At 39.0% G+C, this 20232-nt stretch overlaps 3 protein-coding genes and 1 pseudogene across 7 annotated transcripts; 3 read left to right on the top strand and 1 right to left on the bottom strand.

Annotated features, from left to right (window-relative positions):
- The first annotated feature begins 3377 nt into the window (after window positions 1-3377).
- Window positions 3378-7965, top strand: LOC121805497 (sister chromatid cohesion 1 protein 2-like). Of its 4 annotated transcripts, none has more exons than XM_042205373.1 (13): window positions 3378-3627; window positions 4134-4410; window positions 4500-4537; window positions 4614-4657; window positions 4824-4876; window positions 4964-5973; window positions 6175-6286; window positions 6469-6602; window positions 6690-7153; window positions 7277-7304; window positions 7407-7428; window positions 7506-7638; window positions 7714-7965. In XM_042205373.1, exons 1-13 carry the CDS (start codon window positions 3504-3506, stop codon window positions 7810-7812), a joined length of 2538 nt encoding a protein of 845 aa, XP_042061307.1. In that variant the 5' UTR covers window positions 3378-3503; the 3' UTR covers window positions 7813-7965. The 4 variants fall into 4 exon arrangements, with proteins under 4 accessions (XP_042061307.1, XP_042061306.1, XP_042061308.1 ...); XM_042205372.1 differs by having other exon boundaries at window positions 6169-6286; XM_042205374.1 differs by lacking the exon at window positions 3378-3627 and having other exon boundaries at window positions 4272-4410; window positions 4824-4880; window positions 6169-6286.
- On the bottom strand, window positions 7827-9840 carry LOC121805498 (phosducin-like protein 3). 2 transcript variants are annotated; one of them, XR_006051496.1, is made up of 5 exons: window positions 9594-9840; window positions 9109-9252; window positions 8798-9003; window positions 8119-8324; window positions 7827-7960 (listed from the first exon to the last, which is right to left on the bottom strand). XR_006051496.1 is itself a non-coding variant. In XM_042205376.1 (4 exons), exons 1-4 carry the CDS (start codon window positions 9833-9835, stop codon window positions 8170-8172), a joined length of 747 nt encoding a protein of 248 aa, XP_042061310.1. In that variant the 5' UTR covers window positions 9836-9840; the 3' UTR covers window positions 8039-8169. The 2 variants fall into 2 exon arrangements, 1 of the variants encoding a protein (XP_042061310.1); XM_042205376.1 differs by lacking the exon at window positions 7827-7960 and having other exon boundaries at window positions 8039-8324.
- Window positions 9841-11242: 1402 nt separating this feature from the next.
- LOC121805496 (protein TPLATE-like) lies at window positions 11243-17469 on the top strand. The gene is made up of 7 exons (XM_042205371.1): window positions 11243-12592; window positions 13003-13599; window positions 13968-14329; window positions 15178-15481; window positions 15695-15817; window positions 16160-16603; window positions 16746-17469. Exons 1-7 carry the CDS (start codon window positions 11465-11467, stop codon window positions 17283-17285), a joined length of 3498 nt encoding a protein of 1165 aa, XP_042061305.1. The 5' UTR covers window positions 11243-11464; the 3' UTR covers window positions 17286-17469.
- A 312-nt stretch (window positions 17470-17781) lies between these two features.
- On the top strand, window positions 17782-20127 carry LOC121803195 (annotated as a pseudogene).
- Window positions 20128-20232: the final 105 nt, after the last annotated feature.

The following is a 20232-nucleotide window of genomic DNA, read 5'->3' as shown; positions in this document are numbered from 1 at the left end:
GGAGAAAAAAGAAATAAAGGAAAAGGACTTGAGCTCACTTAAATTTAAAATTTAAGTTGAGATGCCTACGTATCCTCAATGCTCAATTGCATTTTGGAATCAAAGTCCACGTAGTTCTCTTACCTTGCTTACCTATTTGGCTTGATCGGAGGAACTGGCCTGTTCTTCTTCATCGGGGAGTAGTCTTGGTCGGGTTGTACTACTTGATTGTCCCAATCCGGTTCTTGGTCTCTAATTTCGGCGGAGCACCAATCATCAAGTAACATGGTGGCTTCCATGTTTTACCCGGTGAGTCTACTTCTTCTGTCGTCCAAGACGTTGCCTCCAACACTAAAGGCGGACTCGACGGCGACAGTGGAAGCCAGAACCGAAAAGATCTCCTTGGCCATTGATGCAAGGATGAGAAAATCTTTCTTGTGTAATCCCCACCAATCTAGGACGTCGATTTGTTGGGGAACGGGACCTCCTTCTTCCTCATTGAATGAAAAGTGTGAGTCAAAATATAAATCTAACTCACTTACCGAATTTGCCGTCCTTCCTCCGCTGCTGAAGCCGTATAGGTCCGCCAATTGGGATTGGGCGTCGGGGTCATCAACTTGGAAGAAGCCAAAATTATGTGTTTGACGGGGGGTCTAGGTCTCACTTGGTGGGTACTGTTGTACTTGGCTTCGTAATCGTGAAAGAGAGCCCGCAAGTCGAACTCAAAACTTCTTTGCAGGGTTGGGAGGTGGGGGAGGTTTATTTGGAATGTTTGGGCTAGGTTTATGTAGTTGTCGTCGTCCTCGTCATTCGATTGCAAAGCTCGGAGTGGTTCAAGATCAATAGAAGCCAAATTGTTGTAATAAAATTCTAAAATTTTTAAAGTACCAACTAGTTTCCATTTTGGATCCAAAACTTTTGCAAGCAAAAAAACCGTTGGGATTTCATTGAAATACTTGAGCCATTTTTCAACCATGTAATATAAAACACACATTAATTCAAGATTATTTGCGTAATTTTTCATTGCAGTTTTAAAACCAAGTGATATGTACATGCAATGTTCTAAAACATGAACGGATGTGCAATAATACACACCCGATAACTCAACGGTGGCATTTCTAAAACCTTTGAATAATTTAAATAAACTCATGCTTTGATCCCAACAAGAAGAAGTTAGATATAAATCATCAACATGGAAAGTTCTATAAAAATCAACCAAATATTCTATATGCTCTAATGTAGAATGCAACATATCATATGTAGAGTTCCATCTAGTAGACACGTCTAAAGTAAAAGTTGTGTACCTTATTTTCTTCGAGTGACAATACTTCTTCCACGCCTTGCCAATTTGAGGCTTCCAGTGGATCAAGGATACAACTGTTGTAATAGATTGAATATGTCTTTGCCATAAAGACAAAGCATCTTGTACACATAAGTTTAAAATATGACAAATACATCGTTGGTGAAAATACTTACCACTTATCACCGGGGAGCAAGCCGCAATTAAATCGGGTATACTTGTAGTGTTGACGGTTGCGTTATCAAAACCAACCGAAAATATTTTTTTGCATAACTCATAATCATTCAAAACTTGAATAATTAAGGATGCAATTGCTTGTGCGGTGTGTGGGGAAGGAAATTGTCTAAAACCAATTAAACGTTTATTTAAAGACCAACTATTGTCTATAAAATGACATGAAATTCCCATGTAAGAATTTCTTTGGAAAGAATCCGTCCACACATCGGAGCAAGTATTAACTTTGTGCCCCAAGCTGGATAGAAATTTTCCAACTTCTCTTTTTTTATTAAAAAAACTGCCGGTTGTTAGATCTTTGAGCAGTTGAGGGGGGAATTCTTTTTGTAGCAACATTAAAAGCGGTTTGCATAGTAACTTCATATTTTTTGTCATTAAAAAAATTAAACGGCAAATGCTTCATTGACGCCCATCTCACCATAGCATCGGTAACATTTTTGGGATCATATTTAAATAGAGACGTACCTGTTTGAGACAATGAGCCGGCAAGGAAGTTTATTTGGCTTTGGGACTTAGTATGCCCATATTCCATGGGGTGTTTTGTCTTCAAATGGCGATGGAGAGTACCATATCCCCCATCGGTTCCAAATGGATAGACTTTATCGCAATAGTTGCAATATGCTTTGATCTCATTTGTCTCCACGCTAGTGGTCGGATCATTAGGATTTGAAATTACCACCGAGATTCTTGTAATGTTTGGTGAAAATATCGGATTTCAACTTTGGTGGCATCTTCTTCTTTTGTCTTCCTGAAGCAGGAGGAGCATCGGCCTCCTCATCATTTTCGACAACTTGGCTGGCGCTAGAAGAGAGGAATTGATGTGATCCATCATCGCCTTCGTCCGACGATAGATTCACATCGTATTCGAAACGCGAAGCCGAATGTGAATGCCCCCCTTGTTGGTCGTCGTCGGCGAGGGCAAGTAACAAGGCCGCATTTCGATCTTCTTCCTCCTACGAAAATTATACAACTAAGTAAAAATACTAACACAAAAATAAAACACATAGACACATAGATTTAAAAAATGGAATTATAAATTTAATAAAAATGAATTAACAAAAACCAAAAACATATTAGAATTTACTTGCGCTCGAAGAGCGGCTCGCCTTCCCACCTCCTCCGCAACTTGTTCTCTAGTAGGGGCACGTCGAAGACGGGTATCACTTTGATCTTGGGCAATTCCCTTGCCCCGATCACCACCACGACGAGATGAAGACATGATATTTATGGAAATTGAAAGTGGAGAATAAAGAGTAGTGTGATTGTGTGAATATGATAACGTGAACAACGTGAGTAAATTATGAGCGCAAATAAAGTAAACAACTTGAGAGAATGAGGATGGAGAATAGAGAAATTGAGATTGAGAAGAGAAATTCTTATTAACACAAGAATGAGGTGAGTAGAAATGAAGATGATGGGGTATTTATAGGTGAAAATTGTGATTAAATTTTTAAAAAAAATTCAAAATTTCAATTTTTTGGTTTTATGTTGAAACCGCCGGTTTCGTCAACGGTTTTCTGACAAAAATCGGCGGTTTCTGAAAAGACTAGGGGTAGGTCGGAAGTACCTGAAAAGTTGTCGCGAACCGCCGAACCGCCGGTTTTGAACCGGCGGTTTTGAATCGCCGGTTACGGTTCGTCCAAAAATGAAACCTGAACCGGCCCGGCGGAACCGGCGGTTCCGATCACGGTTCGAACCTCCACCGACGGTTCCGGTTCTGGTTCGGAACCGCCGGTGACGGTTCCGAGCCGGTTCATCCGGTTCGGTTCGGTTCGGTTTGGGGACCTCTATTGAAAAGAATGAGAAAATAAAATAAAAATAAAAATATTTGTATGTTATTTTGGGGAAATGAAGCTTTCATTGCACACCTCCTCCCTTCTTTTGAGTCTGAGCAATCGACCGTTTTTATAGTCAGAGCACACACCTTCCTTGCCTCAAATTACCTAACCAAAGCTTGAGAGTTGAGCTGAGAGAGAAAGAGAATCGAGAGATGTTTTACACTCAGTTGCTGCTGTCGAAGAAGGGGGCGTTAGGCATCATTTGGATGGCCGCTCATTGCCATAAACGCCTTAAGAAGGACCAAGTTCACCACACCCACATTCCTTCTTCTGTCGGTCTCTCTCTCTCTCCATCTTCATCTTCATCTTCATCTTCATCTTCCCTGAGAAATAGTAATGTAGTATTGTCTCTATTTTAATTTTGTTTTTGTTGTTTTTGCCGCCTGGTTAGCCCGTTTTTGTTGTGGTTGCAATTCTTTTCGTTTTTTTTAGTGCAAATTACTAATAATTTCTAGAATTTTGTCGATAATTTTCACGTTTCCAAAGCTATTTCTCGTTTGCCCTTTCGATGCCTAAGTGGTTTTTTTCTTCCTTATTTTACTAGTTATTTTAGCTCTGCTACTATTAATAATAAACAACAAAATTGAAATGCTGCATATGTATGGAGTGGAGGTTTTGTGGAATAGTATATAGTTATTAATGCAGCTGGTAATTTTAAGCATAAGCTATTAGTATTGCAAGCGTGTGTGTGTGTGTTTTACTAATGAAATTGCAGCAGATGTTTTATCATTTTTTTAAAATTTGATGGAACTAACCTATTTTGCTACAATTGTCTTCTGCAGATAAGATCCTGGATGATGGAGTTCCTTTGGTCACTCATAGAATTTTAGCCTTCCTCCTTCTAGGCGTTGTGAGAATCTACTCCAAGAAAGTTGAGTATCTACTTAATGACTGTCATGAAATTCTCAACAGGCTGTGTACCTTTAAGACCGGGAAAAGTGCACAAGCTGAAGCAGGTGTCGGCATCTCTCGCCCTCAGGGACCTTCTCACTCGATTACTCTACCCGCGAGATTTGAACTTGATACATTTGATCTAGGTCTAGATCAAGATGCAATGGGGTGAGCTTCATGCCTGATATGATACCTCTATAAGCTGTAGGTTTATGTGGGTATTTAACTATTTCTTCTTGGTATGTTTGGTTATGCAGTGGGAAAGTAAGATCACATGAACAAGAGAAGCATGCACGTATGGTGTTTTTGCTATTGCTGCAATGCTTTTATGTGTCTGTTTTGGCACAACTTAGCATCTATTGATTTTGTAGATGGGCGCGGAAAAGTCTCTCGTAGATCTGGATCATTTTGCAAGGTGTGTGTGTTTGGTTTCATTTTTTCCCCCTTTACTTCCTGTGAAAGTGATGTAGTTGTAGCAAATCAGCATATAAGTAGAAAAAAATAAGATTCATGAAGTGATTCAGTGTTAGTTTTTGTTATGATATTGTTTGGCTGATAGTCCTCCAAAAAAAATTGTATAGGATATTGTTCCACTTTCTGAAGCTTACTCAACTACTCACACACCGCCCCGAGAGTATGTATGCAAGATCTGTTACTTTTTCATATGTACACATATACACTTGAAAACTTAGTAACGTACCTTATCTCTTGACTGGTGCAGTGTGTTTGAAGCCCATCAGGAACAGGACTTGTCGGTGAAGTCATCAAGTAATGTGAACATTTCTTTAGCTGGTGTTGAGGTACTTCGTCGAGCATGCCGTTCTTTAGAAGATTGTGTGGATCCAATTGAGTTGGATGAGACTGAAAACAAACAAATGCATAACAAGCTATCCATCAAGAATTGCAAGAATTGTCCAACAAATGAGGCAGGTTCTGGTTCTGGTTCTGGTGCTGCTGTTCGCCTATTAAATAGTAGGCATCTTTCTTTACCAAGTCTGGGCATTGAACTCATGGTACTAGACGATGCTGAAAAGGAGCAACTGAACAATAGGGCATCTCATGAGAATGTCAGTCCAAATACCAAGGGACGGAGTCAAGAAGAACAAATGCATGATTATTTATCTGACAAGGATCTACGGACTAATATCCAATGGCCGACCAGCAGTATGGAGTCTGATTTTGTTGTACGTCTATCCAATAATGGTATCCTTCCCTTACCAAGTTTGGAGATGCTTCGTGGGACTGTGTTTACTTTGGAAGATCGTCTTGAACCAATGGTGTTGGATGAAGCTGAAGAAGAGCAATTGTATGATAGGCCGTCTAATAAAAGTACAAGTTCAAATTTCCGGGCGCCAATTCAAGATGTGGAACTGAATTCTGTTGTGAACCCATCGCACGAAGGAAGCATTACTGTAGAAAACTTGGAAATACTCGATGAAAGCAATTTCTCTATGGAACATTTATCCAGTTTAATGCTATTGAACTTGGCTGAAAAGAAAGATGACCATGATAAGCCAACACTTGAAGGGCTTGTAGCAGAAGAGAAGCACATGGACCATCTGCCTACTCAGTTAAGTTTTCAAGAACATTTAGACCAAGTTTCCAGTGAAGCAGTTTATAATGCAGGGAAAGTGGGTCCAGAACTAGAGATCATTCCCCCGGAAAGTGTAAAATGCCAGAAACCAGAAAGTGTTCATGTGTCTATTCTAACTCCTCAACCAAAGCTTCCAGGTAATATCACACTCTGACTACATTACACTTTCCATTTTGTGCCAATGTACTCTTGGTCTTTCTGTCGTCACTCCCTAAATCTGACTGATATATTATTCCATGCCTATCAAACTCTGACAAGGTTTCTGGCATGCTAAAGTCTCTGGTTGTATTTCGTATGATTAGTGACTCCTGTCCATGTTTTGTCTTGTATAGCAACAGATGTTGGCACTGTGGGAGTTGCAGCTGTTCAGACCCCTGGCAGAAAGGAGAGTGCAAAGATTCTTAAAAAGCGGAAGGCATTGGTGGATGTGGCCACAGTGGTGCCAAATAAGTATGTGATTGATTTTCTCTTTGATTCTTTGGTATTACTGAGTACAACATATATCATAAGACATGTGTTGAGAAAGTCCTAAGAACTAAGAAGAGTCTCTGTTGACTTAGTGGTTCTTAATTGAGATGAATTTCTTGTAGTCATAAAAAATTGATGTGAGTATATTGCTATTTATCTTGAAGGGTATTGAAGAGATGGATACAGGAAGATCCGATTGACCTAAAACGCGGGAGAAAGAATATTCCTCATACTCGGTTACAAGCCTGGAGATCTCATAAAAGTTACACACACAGTTTCCTTGAGCCTTCGATTCCCGGTGAGTGTACTCATAGTCATATAGGCTTCAGCTTCAACAAGTAAAAGATTTTCCGCCACCTTGAATATTGTTTCCTTTCCTACTTAGGTGTCTCATTAAATCTCTGTTACAACAGCTGCTATTCACTAGAAACTTTATCTGTGAAACCATCTGTTGGCCAAGATGGCCTCGAAGCTCCTACAACGCATGGTGCTCAAGAACGGATTCCAGACATCAGATCTCCTATTAATGAAGAGTCTCCCACACAAACTCCAGTCGTCAGTTCTTCAGTTGCAGATTTACTGAGTGGGCAAACTGCTGTCACGCCCCTAGTTTTAGAAAAGCCTCTTGAACAAACTCCACCTGTCAGATCTCCGGTTGCAGAAGATTTTCAGGACCAAATTCCGATCGCTCCTGGAACACCTGTTGCTTACTTTAACTCTTTGAGATCACACGAAGCTGAAACAGTTGCTGCTGATTCAGACATCTTGGAATCTTCCTCATCCCTTGAAAGCATAGAGAAGTGTACATCTTCAAGTGAACAACTTGAACTGGACGCGTTGTTTCAGGAGGTAATCGTTTACACGGTTTGCATTTTGATTTTGTTGGTTGATTTTAAATGCAAAACAAAACTTGCCAGCATAGTAGTTGGTCACTAAATACATCCATTGATGGCTAAAAAGTTTTTCTATCAGGAAACGAGAGGTGATAGCTTGGAGAAAGGTATTTAAGTGCCCTACTTTTATTATGTTCTCTAGTGTGATAGCAAAATTCTTTATATTGTGATTATTTAACCTTTTCGTTTTGCCAACTTCGTATTTCCAGATGCATTCTCTTCCAGAACAAGGTATAACTTACATTCTTCTGTCTGGTAAAAGTTGACTGACACAAGCGTGAGTTGTGATGAACTCTTTTTCTATGCAGAGTAATTGGAAGTCATCTTGCTAAGAAGCTCCTGCATAAAAGGACACGAAAAGAGGAAGAAGTATTGAGCTTGTCGCGCTTATTGGCAGGAAAAACAAAGAAAGAGAGCACAATTATGTTCTATGAGATACTGGTAATCCATTCAAGCAATATATATGTATAGCCTTGAGTTCTTCTGTAGTATTAATCTATGTCTGCAATATTGAAGGTTTTGAAAACACGAGACTGCATAGAGGTGCAGCAGGAGAGTGCTTACCACAATATTCTTGTGCGCGAGACCCCCAAACTGAGGCAGTATTTCGAATGAGAGCATTTCGTTGTAAATATTTCTAGATAGATGTAGTTTTAGCAAGAAAGTAGGGAGTTGGAACAATTTTCATGAGGTAATGGCTTTTGTTGACTGCTTACTTGTGCTCTCTTTAACTAGGACGGTTCAATATCCATTTGTTTATATTCTGCAGTTTCCCAGTAGCAAAATAATTAGTAAGCTAACTAAGAACTAAAGGGAGTAATACCAGCATGTCAAACGCAGCTAAACTAGAAAACCCTCAATCAACAATAACAATATGGATAAGTGGATACAAGATGTTTTCCTACACAGCAGCAGAATTACATTTCTTGAGAGCATAAAAAGAAGCTCCTCTGCAGAGTAAACATGCAAATATCAATCACTTGAAGATCCATCATCATCATCTTCGCGCTCTCTGACAACCCTCTCCAGAAACTTCTTCCTCACTCCGTCAAGAACAGCATCTCTTGATTGCTCTCCATGTCCATCGTTCAGCACCGGATCTGCCTGACATAGAACTAAGGCTACACCTGAAGACAAATAATACAATTCCATCACATTTTCACAACTACCATTAAATAATACTCATAAAGTAATATAATCATAAAGGGGTTACTCAACATAGAACAACTAGGATTAAAATGGCCGGCAAACTTATAAATTCAACAGACAACTACTTCTAGTATCCACTGAAGATTTTCCAATAAAATCACTTAACTACATCACAGAAGACAATATAAACTTTTGGGAAGTGACTGCTTATGCATTGCAGATGACTGAAATCTCTTCATATACAGTTTTTATATCTTAGATGTAGATTCAATGACTGAAATGTCACTTGTCCAGATGTTCAACTGCATCTATCCGTGTTAAAAAATGGTACTACATGCCCGATAAACAGCTAACAACTGTGGGGAAGGGAAACTCATATATGCCACAAGAAAAGTTGCCTAACAAGTTAAACATAAGCCAGTGTCCCAAAGCACAGTAAGAGATGACATACTTTCAGAAGTGCACCTCCGCCCGAAACTATGTATCCCGACATGAGTTGCCTTAACAGCACTATTATTGTACACCAGAATCGTGGGAAGATTACGATCAGGATAGTTGGGAATGCACTCCGTTGATATAATTTTGACAAACTTCGTTGCAGGGTATCTTTTCGCCAAATCTTCAAGACATTGCAAAAGCACCCTGCACTCTGGAAATCTGTATAAAACCACTCAGGAATTACAAAAATCTGTACTGTGATCAATCTCCATGCGATCAACCGAGACACAAGAACTACTGATGTCAACAACAAGTAATTATTACCCATCTTTGTAGAGCAAGACGACTACCCAAACATCTTGTGGAGCTTGTGAAACTTCGCGCACAAAATCAGATCCTGAAATTGGAATCACTGAACCAAACTTTGCTACCTTAGATGCTTCCCTCATCTCAACCAACCTTTTCTTCCTATCAAAATCAAATTGAAGGAATACTCATAGATAATCGAAAGTACATTACAATCAAGTCTATTGTGATCCTCTTTCAACATAGTGCATCAAAAAAGAGGAAAAAATAATTGAAGAATCAACTTCGACAGAGCAGATGCATTATCATCAAGGATCACATCTACATTTCAATTACCATATACTAACATTCAATCTATGAAAGTAACTGTCAATTTTCAGGAGAGCTGTATCGATCGCTGAATAAGTCCTCTCAAATCAGCTAAATCAATCTCTAGGCCAAGTGATTAGCTACCGATTTGCAGGAAACAATAATTCAAGTTCTACAAAATCGAAATTGAGTACCTGTATTCCTCAAGAAAGCGATCATCGTCGAGATCATCTTCGAGATCTTCAAGCTCCTCCTCGGTTTTGCCATCGATCCAGGTCCGATCCTTAGGCTTTGAATCCTCGTCCTCAGCTGGGGAGAAAGACGGAGGCTGGAACACCGGTGGCTTCTCCGGAAGATTCCCGAGCTTTCTCTGAATATCGTCCCATTGAGTGGAAGTTCCTTCCAAATCCTTGTAAACAAAATGGTAATCCGCCATTGATGTCGATCTTCGCAGTTGCCCAATCACTATGTTTCGACCAATTTATACCATTTTCGTTTCCATCTCGGCCCAATCAGTCATATTTCTACTTGGCCCAATCTTTCAAATGGGCAATTTGGCCCATTCGATTACTCTGTTTTTTAATTTACGGCGATTTGATTAACTTGATAATTCATTTTTCAACTTTGGTTTCAATTAGTATATAATCTATAGCATGATTTTTTCTTTTATCAAATTTCAGTTTGTAAAGTTTAATTAACAAACAACAACGGTATTACTGTGGTAAACTTTTCGGTTATTTATAACAATATCGGTATATTGGATGGTTATGCTTTATGGTTTTATCTAGATGAAAATTTTGACATATTACTCACAATTGTAGGAGAGATTTCAGAATATTAGTCTTAATTAGTTAAATTTTCAAGATTTATGATTAAATTTGCTGATATTTTGAAATAAAGGATAAGAGTAATTAAATTTTTTTAGAATGAGAGATTTTTGCATTTTAATTTTTTTTCCTCTTCTATTTACTTATAATTTCTCTCCCTATATTTATCAAATGACCAATTATACAAAAACACAATCGACTGATTAAAAATTTGAAACCATCTCAGATTAGTGGAAGAGAAGTAAAAATTGTTACATTGTATTTTGTGGAAATATTGGAGTAAAAATTACTATAAATAAATATAATCTGGGTCCAATTAGGACTGATTGTGGGAATTTTTATAATATATTATAGATGGTCCAATGTGATTGTATAACCCAAAGTTGGATTTTTTTTGTAATATATATATATAAATCCTCTTTCATACGTGATTTAGAATTTGGATAATAATATCTTCAAAAGCATATGTGATTGTGTTTTGTGAAATTGGGTCCAAAAGGTTGTTAATTTCATCATTTGATAAAAATCGTGATAGAAATTCAAAAAAAAAAGACAAAAAGATAAAATAAAAGTAAAACTTTATAAATTTTTTAAAAATCAGCGAATTGAGAGCGGTGAATTTTTCCTTAAGCTATGCTAAAATCATACCCGTTCTCTATTCTTTTGTGACATAATTTGTCTTCATTAATCAGTTAAATTCTTAAAAAATATGCCAAAATTAAGTCTTACCTAGAAAGCTTGAAAAAATTAAACTAATCTTAGTAGTTAGTACTATAAAAAAGATAAAAAAGAAACCAATCATACTATAAAAAGATAAAAAAAATAAACCACCAATTGATATTTTTGTTGTCTCAAAGAAATATTGATTATAAATAAATAATTTTTTAGTTTAGTCAAGTTTATAAGATCATACAAAATTCGAATAGTAGTATTAACGGATTTAGGCATAAATTTGCAGATTAGTGAAGTTTGTTTTTCCTTCAAACGCGCTTTTGGAAATGATATTTTAGCGTTTATAATTGAACTGGCTGAGGTGGCAGAGGCATAGCTAATAGAAGAACGAGCTTCCAGTCAGTCCAGTCCACCTTCAACTCCTTTTCTGGAAACCGCCGGAGATCATAAACTCCGGCCGTTCATTTTCTCAACTTCCCTTCCTGATAATGAGGCGCCGCCTACTCAAACTCCGCTGACTTCAATTTGAGTAATTCGCTACCAGTTCAAAGTTCCGAACCTATAAAATGGACATCCTTTTTGCTCAGATCCAAGCGGACCTCCGCTCCAACGATGCCCTCCGCCAGTCCGGAGCATTACTCCAAGCACTTCAACAGTCCGCCGCCGGAAGAGATATCTCGGTGCTCGCCAAATCCGCCGTTGAGGAGATTGTCGCCTCTCCTGCCTCCGCCGTCTCCAAAAAGCTCGCCTTCGACCTAATCCGATCCACTCGCCTCACTCCAGATCTCTGGGAAACCGTGTGCTCCGGCGTCCGGAAGGATCTCGATTTCCCCGATCCCGATGTCACCGCCGCCGCCGTCTCAATTCTCGCCGCCGTCCCCTCCTACCGCCTCGGAAAGCTCATTAACGACTGCCACAAGGAGATCTCGGCTTGCTTTGATTCGCCCAGCAATAATCTGCGGTTTTCGATTACGGAAACTCTGGGCTGCATCCTCGCGCGTGATGATCTCGTGACCTTGTGTGAGAACAATATCAACTTGCTCGATCGCGTCTCCAATTGGTGGAACCGGATGGCGCAGAACATGCTTGATAAGTCTGATTCTGTTTCGAAGGTCGCCTTTGAATCCATTGGGAAACTGTTTCAGGAATTTGAATCGAAGAAGATGAGTCGTCTGGCTGGAGATAAGTTAGTTGACACTGAAAATTCTGTAGCAATTCGATCGAATTGGATTTCTTCTATGGTTGATTTTGTTTGGAAGAAGAGAAGTGCATTGATGTCTCGCTCGGTAATCCTCCCTATTGAGAGTTTTAGAGCGACTGTTTTTCCGCTAGTTTATGCGGTGAAAGCAGTGGCTTCAGGATCGATAGAGGTGATCAGGAAGCTATCAATGTCATCAAAGACTAGAAGTGACACAAACTCAGATTCAGCAAATACAGAGAGATTTGTGGGAGTATCTGATGTGGTGTCGCATTTGGCACCTTTTCTGGCATCATCGCTGGATCCTGCATTGATATTTGAAGTGGGGATTAATATGTTATACTTAGCTGATGTTCCTGGAGGGAAGCCTGAGTGGGCTTCTGCCTCAACCATTGCAATTCTTACTCTTTGGGATAGACAAGAGTATTCCTCTGCCCGCGAGAGCATTGTTCGAGCTGTCGTAACTAATCTACATCTCCTTGACCTAAGCATGCAGGTCTGTTTCCTGATTGGTATTCATTATTCTGGTCCGAATGCTGATTCTCAATATGTGTATGTTTTGGTGCTATTGCTACGTATGCACATTTCTTGTTTTGAAACGATTGATGATTTTATAATACTAGCGGTTTTCCTGTTGCAATTGTTCTGAGGAATATTAGGAATTTTGATATTTTCTAATGCCACTTTTAAACTAAAGGACGAGAGATTAGTATGGCTTGAGACACTGAAAATTTGATTCACTAACTTTCTTTCGCTTGCCTTCTTTGTGGGAGCATCACATTATTCCATGTTTCTGCATCACAGCTAGAGTGTTCTCCTATTCTTGATATTGATTCTTATACTTCAGATCAGATGGAGGATATGATATAATAACCAGTTTTGATGTGCCATTGCTCCTCGGTGCAGGTTTCATTGTTTAAAAGGCTGCTTGTTATGGTCAGGAACTTGAGGGCAGAATCTGACCGAATGCATGCTTTGGCATGTATTTGTCGTACTGCTCTTTGTGTAGATCTGTTTGCAAAGGAGAGCGTCCGTCGAGGTCAAAAACCTCTGGCAGGAACGGATATTGTCTCACTTTTCGAAGATGCTAGTGTAAAGGATGACCTTAACAGCGTCACTAGTAAGAGTTTGTTTAGAGAAGAATTAGTTGCCATGCTGGTAGAGAGCTGCTTTCAGTTGTCCTTGCCTTTGCCTGAACAGAAGAGTTCGGGCATGGAGAGCAGGGTAATTGGTGCCCTAGCTTACGGAACTGGTTATGGTGCTTTAAATTGGACAGAGCCGGCTCTTGAAGTGGTGGAAGTGTGCAGACCATGTGTTAAATGGGATTGCGATGGCAGAACATACGCAATTGATTGCTATCTTAAATTGCTTGTTAGGCTTTGCCATATTTATGACACAAGAGGAGGTATTAAAAGGGTCAAAGATGGGGCGTCTCAAGATCAGATATTGAATGAGACAAGGTTGCAAAATTTGCAACGGGAACTTGTCAAAGATCTCAGCGAGGTTTGTTAATATTTCCAAGTTCCTTTAACGTAATTTTGTGAAGTTTTATATTTGACAGCATATACTGAATCTGCATACTAGTACCTTACGATCTACCAATTTTTTACTATTATTGTTTCTAGAAGGTATCATCTGGTTTGTTCACAGTTTCTGCTGTATTACATATTCCTTCCCTCCCTCTTCGTTGTTCTTTATTAAAAGCTTTGTTCTGATAGATATTCAATGCATGCATATCCATTATATTCCTAGTGTTGTAACTGTAGTTATATCTGATGGTATACTTATTGAATTTTTGATGCAATCGTATATCTTTCACTACATTATCTCATCAAAAGAGTATCTTGTTCAATAATAATCATGTTTGGCAGGTAAACACACCTAGAATATGCAGCCGTTTACTGTGGGCAATTTCAGAGCACATTGATTTGGAGGGATTGGACCCCCTTCTCGCTGATGATCCTGAGGACCCATTAAATATCATTATATCAAATATCCATAAAGTCCTATTCAATATAGACTCATCTGCGAGTACAACAAACCGGCTTCAAGATGTTCAAGCAATTCTGCTGTGTGCTCAACGATTGGGATCACGTAACGCCAGGGCTGGGAATTTGTTGACTAAAGAACTTGAAGACTTTAGGAGCAATCCAGCAGCTGATTCAGTTAATAAGCACCAGTGCCGTTTAATGATCCAGAGAATTAAATATGTTCATAACCACTCCGACGACAGGTAGGACTTATGCTACTTATGTAACAAAAGATAGTGGAATGCATGACTATTTTGAAAAAATGAATTATGTTGAGAAAGTATATATTTTGCAAAATACATATATGCCCTGCTATATATGTCATGCTGCTGTTCAAAATACATAGAAAATGAATAATGTCGAGGAATTATGTGTGTATATTTAGTGAATTTTTGTACCTAGAGTTTAGGAGCATTTATCTACACATAGGGCATATATATAAACACACAAGAAATTGCTCAGTTAGGAGTTCTTCCAGTTTTCCCTTCATTTCACATTCTTATTTATTTATTAATCTTCATTAAGGGCTTACTAAGGATTACTTCAGCTCTGAATGAAATCAAAGTTGCATTCTGGTATTCCTATGGTGATTTAACTTAAAGAAGCTAGCAAGCCTAGCATCTTAGATCGCTAAGCTTGCTCTTCACTTCTTGTTCTTAGACCAGAGCTTTTCCAATGTTTACCAACACTAGTGAGTTTATTTTTTGCAGCCAACAACTGGTTGATTTTCACAGTCCATACTTTTTTTGGTTGTTCTTACTCATTACCGCAGTCATCATAAACCTGAGATGAAAATTCTGATAGTTGATTGGATTGGAGGAGAATCTGCCTTTTTGAGAGTTTATTATTTTGCAAATGGTTGAATAATTCAGGGTTGGGCGAGTATAATTTTCAATTCTGCCATTTTGTTTCCAGAATAATACTAGCAATTCGCTATGGTGGAGATTGTTGAGGATGGTTGTCCAAAAATCCCTAAATTTGAATCTGAAGGACTTTCTGATATGAAACCTTTTTTTTTCTGATTTGGTTGCCATATTTATTTATGTTTCAGATGGGCTGGAGTTAGTGAAGCCAGAGGAGACTATCCATTCAGCAACCACAAGCTCACTGTTCAGTTCTATGATGCATCTGCAGCTCAGGACCGGAAACTTGAGGGATTAATCCATAAGGCTGTATTAGAACTTTGGAGACCTGATCCCAGTGAATTAACTGAGCTGATGACAAAAGGGATTAACTCAAGTTTGATCAAAGTTCCTCCAAATGCATTCACTTTGACTGGTAGCAGTGATCCGTGCTATGTTGAAGGTTATCACTTGTCAGATCCAAATGATGGAAGGATTACTCTTCATTTGAAGGTTAGGCCATCTCTTTTCAGTATGCAACTTGTTGTGTTGCCTTATGTACAGCTTGTAATGAGTAGTGGCTTGCTTGTAGCATCTAATAACTCCCACTTCATTTGGCACATATGCACTTCGCACTCCTAAAACTTTCTTTCTTAGTCCATTGTCCTGAAAATATTCTCTTAAATCCTTTTTGATTTTTGACAATTGTTCATTTGAACATTTCAGGTTTTAAACCTTACAGAGATTGAACTAAATCGGGTTGACATTCGGGTTGGACTATCTGGTGGGTTGTACTTCATGAATGGATCTCCTCAAGCTGTGAGACAGTTGCGCAATCTTAATTCACAGGTTTGTTTGAATGAGTTACGCTTTGATAAGTGCTTTTTGAATGACTGAATGTGTATACCTTTCAAGGTCACTAGTTCATGAAACCCACTCAAACTTTAGTGAATTGGTGGCAATAGTCTTTTTTTCCCAGCAACATTCTAAACGTTCATTGATGTCGTAAAAAAGCTAATGTTTCTTATGTTCCATTTAAATGTTAGATAAGAACTTCTTCCCGCACACGAAGTGCAAAATGAGTGAGGAGTTGGTGTTTCAAAACAAAATTCAATTTTCTTCAATTTGGCCAATATATGTACTTTGTACTTAAAACATCTGAAAGGCCTTCGTTTGCATATGTATATTCAGGAGCCAGTAATATGCAGTGTAACTGTTGGTGTTTCGCACTTTGAACGATGTGCCCTTTCCGTCCAAGTCCAGTACTATGGTATTGGTGCTATGGGTGATTATGAAGGGGACTATCCTGAAGAAGATCCACAGATAGCTCGTCAAAAGAGGAATTCAAGGAATGAATTATGGGAGCCGATCTTGAGATGCCAGCCATACAAAATTCCTCTGACCGAGCTTCTTTTGCCTCATAAAATCTCTCCTGTTGAATATTTTCGCTTGTGGCCTAGTTTGCCTGCCATAGTGGAATGCACAGGTACATATACATACGAAGGAAGTGGTTTTAAGGCTACTGCTGCACAGCAATATGGGGAGTCTCCTTTCCTTAGTGGCTTGAAATCTCTCTCTTCCAAGCCTTTCCATAAAGTTTGCTCGCATATCATCCGGACAGTTGCTGGATTTCAGGTTGGTATTAATTTTGCAACCACTATGTATCACTTCATGTTCAATCGAACGACATTCATCATCTTCTTGTGTAAATATTTGCCTTTGACCATTTTGTTATAATAAGGCATTTACTTAAGTCGGTGAACTCTTTCTTACACAGCTGTGCTATGCTGCTAAAACATGGTATGGAGGTTTCATCGGCATGATGATCTTTGGTGCTAGCGAAGTGAGCAGAAATGTGGACCTTGGTGACGAGACTACTACCATGATATGCAAATTTGTGGTCCGAGCTTCAGATGCATCCATCACCAACGAGATTGGTTCGGATCTGCAAGGGTGGATGGACGACTTGACAGATGGCACCGTTGAATACATGCCTGAAGATGAAGTGAAAGCAGCTGCAGCAGAGAGGCTGAGAACCTCACTGGAACGAATAGCATTGCTAAAAGCAGCACGCCCCCGCAAAAAGCCTGGCGCGGAAGAAGAAGAAGAGAAGGAGAAGAATAAGGAAGAGGAGGAGTCAGACGAGGATGAAGAAACAGAGGATAAAGAAAACGGGGAGGAAGGTGGCAAGAAGAGCAAGGGGCCTTCCACGCTGTTTAAGCTAACTCCGGAGGAGGTTGAACATCGCGCCCTTCAAGTCGCCGTTCTGCAGGAGTGGCATATGCTGTGCAAGGATAAAAGCACAAAAGTTAACTAGCTCTTGCTCATCTTCATTACTCTCTGTTTTGTTTTTCATTCCAGCCTCTTAATTTTGTGTGCGTGTGTTATTACTGTTGTATATGTAGCAATAGTTGTATAATTTTTTTCTTTATTCTTAGTATTTCCCTCGGATTTTGGACACGTTTGATTTCGATGATTAAAAGAGACTATTGTTTCTGGTATTTTGTGATGTTAGTCCAATGTTAATTTCTACAAAGTCGAATCAACACAAATAATGAAAATGACTTTGCTAGGAGACTTGCATAATATGTAGGGATAAATTCCATTGTTAATTGAGTTAATGGACAAATTGACTATTTTAATGCATGTAGCCCCCCTCAATTATTGAGAATTTAAAGATAATCTCCATTTAAAAACATGAGTAATCTGACTCTGTCCCCTCAACTAAGCCATTAGCCTATTTTATTTCGTACTTACTTCTGTCCCCTCAACTTAGCCGACTTTATTTCTTACTTCCATTAATTCGTTGTACTAATATTCAAGAGAGAGAATCAGCTCCTGTTGTTCAAAAACTAAGAAAAGTCACTGATTTCCTCCCCATCTCTCTCTCTCTCTCTCTCCCTGAAATCGCTGAGTATGGCAACTTATGCAGCTCTTGCTTCCCTTGCTCAAACTACAAATCATGCCATATCAAACTTTTCTACCAATGCAAAGGAAAACATTACATCCATCCACGAGTATGCTATCATCTTGCTTACTTTCCTCGAAGATTATCCAGAAAGATCCAACCGTTGGGAAGCCAAGCTAAGGGACGTTGCTCATAAAATTGAAGATATCATCGAAGAATTTATGTGGAGGCAGTCATTTTATGGAGGGGAGGAAATGTCATCAAGCTTGTATTTTGAAGAGGAGCTCAGAAATGTAACGGTAGAATTCTGTTTAATTGCTGGAGATGTGATGGACGAGCGACCTGCTTACTCATCTCTTTCTCTCTCATCATCATCATCAGCAGCAAGAGTTGCGCCTACTGGCAACGGTGTGGCGATTGGTTTAAATGAAAATGTAATGCCAATAAAGGATCAGCTTTGCGGTCTGTCATCCAAACTCCCAAGTCATACCCATTTTGGGAATGGGCGGCATTGGTAAGACCACTCTGGCTAGAACTATTTATGATGATTCAGTAATCATGTATCGTTTTGATATTCGTGTTTGGCTTACAATATCGCAAGATTACAATGCATGGAAAGTTCTTTTAAGTCTTGTAGATTCCATGAAACTAATGGAAGAAGAAGAAGAAGAAGAACATATGTCTAGATTAGAGAGGGATGATGTTTCAATAATGGCAGAGAAAGTGTATAAAAACTTGAAGGGTAGGAGGTATCTCGTGGTAATGGATGATGTGTGGAGCACAAAGGTTTGGGATGATGTAAGGAAGGTATTTCCAGATGATGATAATGGAAGTCGAATCATGTTAACCACAAGGCTAGCGGCTCTAGCCATTTATCCTGATTCGAGTGTAGCTCCTCATGAATTGAGATTCATGAATGATTCTCAAAGTTGAGATTTGCTAAAGGGAAAGGTGTTTGCAAACAGCAATTGCCCACCTGAATTGGATGATGTTGGGAAAAAGATAGCAAAAAGTTGTGGGGGACTACCCCTTGCTGTTGTCCTGGTTGCTGGATTCTTGTCTGTAGTTAATAAGAATCCATCTTCTTGGGAAGAAATTTCCGAAAATATAAATCCAATTGTTGGTCGAGAGTCAGAGGCGATACTATCTTTGAGTTACACTCATCTGTCTCATCATTTGAGGCCGTGTTTATTATTTATAGCAATGTTTCCTGAAGATGAAAACATTCGTGCTTCAAAGCTTATTAGATTATGGTTAGCTTCGGGCTTCTTGAAGCATAAAAATGGATGTAGTAAAAGCTTGGAAGAGGAGGCGGAGGAATATTTAGAGGATCTAGTCAAGAGAATCTTGTAAATGTGACTAGTAAGAAGAGTGATGGGAAAATCAAGTGTTGCAGCCTCCATGATATGGTACGAGACTTGTGCATAAGGAAAGCTCATGATGAGAAGTTTCTTCGTGTTGTTCCAGAAAGCATGAGTAATGAGCGACGCATCAGTTTGAGTGTTTCTGATTTAGATGACATTTGGTGTCCAACCATCCATACCATGCTATGTTTCCAACTACAGAGTTTCCCTAGCTCTCCAACCTTTGTAAGACGTTTCAGATTGCTTAGGATATTGGATACTGTAAGCCAAACATCTAAAGAACTCTCTTCCCTCACCAATATCTAATCTTGTGAATCTTCAAACCTTAATCATTCTTCCAACTCCGGACATGCTTCTTACCTCTATAAAGCTTAACACCATATATCTTAGGAAAAGACACAGGAGAACTAATACAGATAGATGCATCTTATTTCTCTCTGCCATTGGAGATTTGGAGGATGCGTCAATTAAGGCACCTTATTTTCCATGGTCCTTGTATCCTACCACATCCCCCAGATGGATCAAACCAAACCTTCCTCTACAAAATATCCAAACTCTTACCTGGACTGAAAAGATCTTGCAAATGATCCCAAATGTCAAAAGGTATAACCTCCATCTTCTCAAGCATCTACATCAACTTCAAACGTTGGAAATATATGGGCTTGGTGGTTTTCTTGGGTGGGGCATAACCTACTTACTTTGCCAAGGACACTTAAAAAGTTGATCTTGGAGGGTGACAACTTTACTTGGGAAGATATAAGTATTATTGGTTCATTGCCTAATCTACAAGTGTTTAAGCTAAGTATTATGTAGCCTTGGACAATACTAATTCTTATGTAACACATATACTGTATGAAATTGACTAACATTTAAAATTCTATGTTATTTCGGCAATGGAATTAAGCAGTGAAGACAGCAAGAATGCAGGGGTGAAATGCCAATCATCACTTATATTATTATTCTTAAAAGTTGGCACATAACCTACTTTGTGG

This window comes from Salvia splendens, chromosome 5 (assembly GCF_004379255.2).
Source record: "Salvia splendens isolate huo1 chromosome 5, SspV2, whole genome shotgun sequence".
In the NCBI taxonomy this organism is placed as follows: Eukaryota; Viridiplantae; Streptophyta; class Magnoliopsida; order Lamiales; family Lamiaceae; genus Salvia; species Salvia splendens.
The sequence above is the reverse complement of the archived record's forward strand: the minus strand, read 5'-3'. Positions and strand labels throughout refer to the sequence as shown.

What these genes read in the sequence shown, in the direction of transcription:
- LOC121805496 (XM_042205371.1), top strand. Translation starts at nt 11,465, where the DNA reads ATGGACATCCTTTTTGCTCAGATCCAAGCGGACCTCCGCTCCAACGAT. An exon ending in CATAACCACTCCGACGACAG is followed by an intron (nt 14,330 to 15,177) that starts GTAGGACTTATG and finishes TTTATGTTTCAG; the next exon opens with ATGGGCTGGAGTTAGTGAAG. An exon ending in GGATTACTCTTCATTTGAAG is followed by an intron (nt 15,482 to 15,694) that starts GTTAGGCCATCT and finishes TGAACATTTCAG; the next exon opens with GTTTTAAACCTTACAGAGAT.
- LOC121805497 (XM_042205372.1), top strand. Translation starts at nt 3,504, where the DNA reads ATGTTTTACACTCAGTTGCTGCTGTCGAAGAAGGGGGCGTTAGGCATC. An exon ending in ACTCACACACCGCCCCGAGA is followed by an intron (nt 4,877 to 4,963) that starts GTATGTATGCAA and finishes TGACTGGTGCAG; the next exon opens with TGTGTTTGAAGCCCATCAGG. An exon ending in TTATGTTCTATGAGATACTG is followed by an intron (nt 7,639 to 7,713) that starts GTAATCCATTCA and finishes GCAATATTGAAG; the next exon opens with GTTTTGAAAACACGAGACTG.
- LOC121805498 (XM_042205376.1), bottom strand. Translation starts at nt 9,835, where the DNA reads ATGGCGGATTACCATTTTGTTTACAAGGATTTGGAAGGAACTTCCACT. An exon ending in CGCTTTCTTGAGGAATACAG is followed by an intron (nt 9,253 to 9,593) that starts GTACTCAATTTC and finishes TGATTTTGATAG; the next exon opens with GAAGAAAAGGTTGGTTGAGA. An exon ending in GTCTTGCTCTACAAAGATGG is followed by an intron (nt 9,004 to 9,108) that starts GTAATAATTACT and finishes GGTTTTATACAG; the next exon opens with ATTTCCAGAGTGCAGGGTGC.